Source organism: Branchiostoma belcheri, unplaced genomic scaffold (assembly GCF_001625305.1).
Source record: "Branchiostoma belcheri isolate BF01 breed outbred unplaced genomic scaffold, Haploidv18h27 scaffold384, whole genome shotgun sequence".
Classification (NCBI taxonomy): domain Eukaryota; kingdom Metazoa; phylum Chordata; class Leptocardii; order Amphioxiformes; family Branchiostomatidae; genus Branchiostoma; species Branchiostoma belcheri.
The window spans coordinates 19,163-22,555 of NW_017804003.1; the positions used below are offsets into that span (position 1 = coordinate 19,163).

General features: G+C 43.1%; 2 protein-coding genes and 1 pseudogene across 2 annotated transcripts in view; 2 read left to right on the top strand and 1 right to left on the bottom strand.

Annotated features, from left to right (window-relative positions):
* LOC109476633 (von Willebrand factor D and EGF domain-containing protein-like) overlaps nucleotides 1-3,393 on the top strand; it is a 77,202-nt gene that overhangs the window by 8,870 nt on the left and 64,939 nt on the right. The window lies entirely within an intron of this gene.
* On the bottom strand, nucleotides 737-1,442 carry LOC109476635 (annotated as a pseudogene).
* LOC109476634 (clumping factor B-like) lies at nucleotides 1,953-2,661 on the top strand. The gene has a single exon (XM_019777642.1). The coding sequence runs from the start codon at nucleotides 1,953-1,955 to the stop codon at nucleotides 2,601-2,603; it is 651 nt and encodes a 216-aa protein (XP_019633201.1). The 3' UTR covers nucleotides 2,604-2,661.

Sequence of the window (3,393 nt, forward strand, 5' to 3'; positions counted from 1 at the left end):
CATCTATTTATACATATATCGATATAAACGTGTTGCTCCGGAGTAAAATATTACTCCGGAGTAACTATTTTTGGAGTAAGATATTACTCCGGAGTAACTATATTACTCCGGAGCCGTTTTTGGAGTAAAACTTTTACTCCGGAGTAAGTTTATTTGTAGCAAGTAGCATGTATATTTGTCATGAATTTCCGTATCGTGTATCCTCACATGTATGATGTGTAGATATATCGTATATTATCCATATACCTAACCGTCGGAGTGGGCGCGCGCGCGCGCGCGCGCGTGTGTGTGTGTGTGTGCATCCACATATACACATATCGATATAAACGTGTTGCTCCGGAGTAAAATATTACTCCGGAGTAAGTATTTTTGGAGTAAAATATTACTCCGGAGTAACTATTACTCCGTTTTGGAGTAAAAATTTTACTCCGGAGTAAGTTCATTTGTAGCAAGTTAAGTATATTTGGCATGGTTGTCCGTATCATGTATTCTCACATGTATGATATCGATGTGTAGATATATCGTATATGCATATACATAACCGTCGGAGTAAATAATTACTCCGGAGTAAGCTGAACTAGTGGTTCATATCTATGTCACGTATGTCTGTGTCTCAAGCGTGCATACATCGACACAACGACGCAAAAGGCAGTAGGGTTCGTCACACTTTATTGATCACTTACAGGTCAAGACTGTTCCGAAAAACTCGCAAGACAGCGTACGTCTTGTCATGTAGGTATCGCTGTTACATTAGGACTAGTTGTCCTATCGGCAGAAGGACGATGCTGTATTATTTCAGAACGAGGTAGCCGTATTTTGTCATCAATTTCTGCTCTGGGACCCAGTTCTTGATGTACTCGATATTGTAACCGTAACGAGGCATGGCAGCAAACTCTACAAGATAAAACTTTTTGCCAGCGCGTTTTGTCTCTTTGATCACGCGTTGAGGGACATCGCCTGGTTCGTGCTTGAGTGGAATGGACCAGTCTCGATAGAGCGTCCACTCTTCCTCGTCACCGCTGTCGTAGCCGTACTCTTCACTTTCTACCACTAAGAAGTCGTGTTGGAGAAACGTCCGAGTCTGCATCACTCTCAGAATCACTTTCATCGCTGTCGGCTTCTGTCACTGACTCTGCCTCCTCAGAGTCCACCACAGATTCATCTTCGTCTGAGACGGTTACTTCATCTTGTGACACGGTCGGTTCCTCGTCCTCTTCGTCTTCCTCATCGACTGATGAATCAAGCGCGTCAGCGTCATGTTCATACGATATGCCGGAGTCGGAGTCAAAAACATCGCGCTTTCGGTAAGATCCTGTCTCGGGATCTACGACGACTTCCCCCGAGGCAACAGCCGACTCGTCTCGGTGTTTTCTTTCCTGGTGACGATCAAGGTTAAACTTACGAGCAAACTCTTTGTCACAGATTTCGCAGACGAAAGACATGCTTCCTTTCTCTTTCTTGGGCAAGGGAGAAATGAGGCGAGGTTTATGTGCACATTAAATATACCACGATACTTTCCAAGTCATTATACACAATATCAATATCCATGCAAATGTGATATGTGTTATGTATGAAGTTTCCTGAGTAAGTGTATGTACGTATTATGTTTATGTATGTAGAGTCTGACTACATATATATGCTACAATATGCACCATATGCTACAAATACACTTACTCCGGAGTAATACTTTACCCCGAAACGGAGTATTTTCTTACTCCGAAACGGAGCGATCTTTACTCCGGAGTAATATTTTACTCCGGAGCAACACACTCACTCACACACACACACACACACACACACAGAAAAAGAGATAGATAGATAGATACATATCACATATCACATTTGCATGGATATTGATATTGTGTATAATGACTTGGAAAGTATCGTGGTATATTTAATGTGCACATAAACCTCGCCTCATTTCTCCCTTGCCCAAGAAAGAGAAAGGAAGCATGTCTTTCGTCTGCGAAATCTGTGACAAAGAGTTTGCTCGTAAGTTTAACCTTGATCGTCACCAGGAAAGAAAACACCGAGACGAGTCGGCTGTTGCCTCGGGGGAAGTCGTCGTAGATCCCGAGACAGGATCTTACCGAAAGCGCGATGTTTTTGACGACGACTCCGACATATCGTATGAACATGACACTGACGCGCTTGATTCATCAGTCGATGAGGAAGACGAAGAGGACGAGGAACCGACCGTGTCACAAGATGAAGTAACCGTCTCAGACGAAGATGAATCTGTGGTGGACTCTGAGGAGGCAGAGGCAGTGACAGAAACCGACAGCGATGAAAGTGATTCTGAGAGTGATGCAGACTCGGACGTTTCTTCCAACACGGCTTCTTATGGTGAAAGTGAAGAGTACGGCTACGACAGCGGTGATGAGGAAGAGTGGACGCTCTATCGAGACTGGTCCATTCCACTCAAGCACGAACCAGGCGATGTCCCTCAACGCGTAATCAAAGAGACAAAACGCGCTGGCAAAAAGTTTTATCTTGTAGAGTTTGCTGCCATGCCTCGTTACGGTTACAATATCGAGTACAGCAAGAACTGGGTCCCAGAGCAGAAATTGATGACAAAATACGGCTACCTCGTTCTGAAATAATACAGCATCGTCCTTCTGCCGATAGGACAACTAGTCCTAATGTAACAGCGATACCTACATGACAAGACGTACGCTGTCTTGCGAGTTTTTCGGAACAGTCTTGACCTGTAAGTGATCAATAAAGTGTGACGAACCCTACTGCCTTTTGCGTCGTTGTGTCGATGTATGCACGCTTGAGACACAGACATACGTGACATAGATATGAACCACTAGTTCAGCTTACTCCGGAGTAATTATTTACTCCGACGGTTATGTATATGCATATACGATATATCTACACATCGATATCATACATGTGAGAATACATGATACGGACAACCATGCCAAATATACTTAACTTGCTACAAATGAACTTACTCCGGAGTAAAATTTTTACTCCAAAACGGAGTAATAGTTACTCCGGAGTAATATTTTACTCCAAAAATACTTACTCCGGAGTAATATTTTACTCCGGAGCAACACGTTTATATCGATATGTGTATATGTGGATGCACACACACACACACACGCGCGCGCGCGCGCGCGCGCCCACTCCGACGGTTAGGTATATGGATAATATACGATATATCTACACATCATACATGTGAGGATACACGATACGGAAATTCATGACAAATATACATGCTACTTGCTACAAATAAACTTACTCCGGAGTAAAAGTTTTACTCCAAAAACGGCTCCGGAGTAATATAGTTACTCCGGAGTAATATCTTACTCCAAAAATAGTTACTCCGGAGTAATATTTTACTCCGGAGCAACACGTTTATATCGATATATGTATAAATAGATG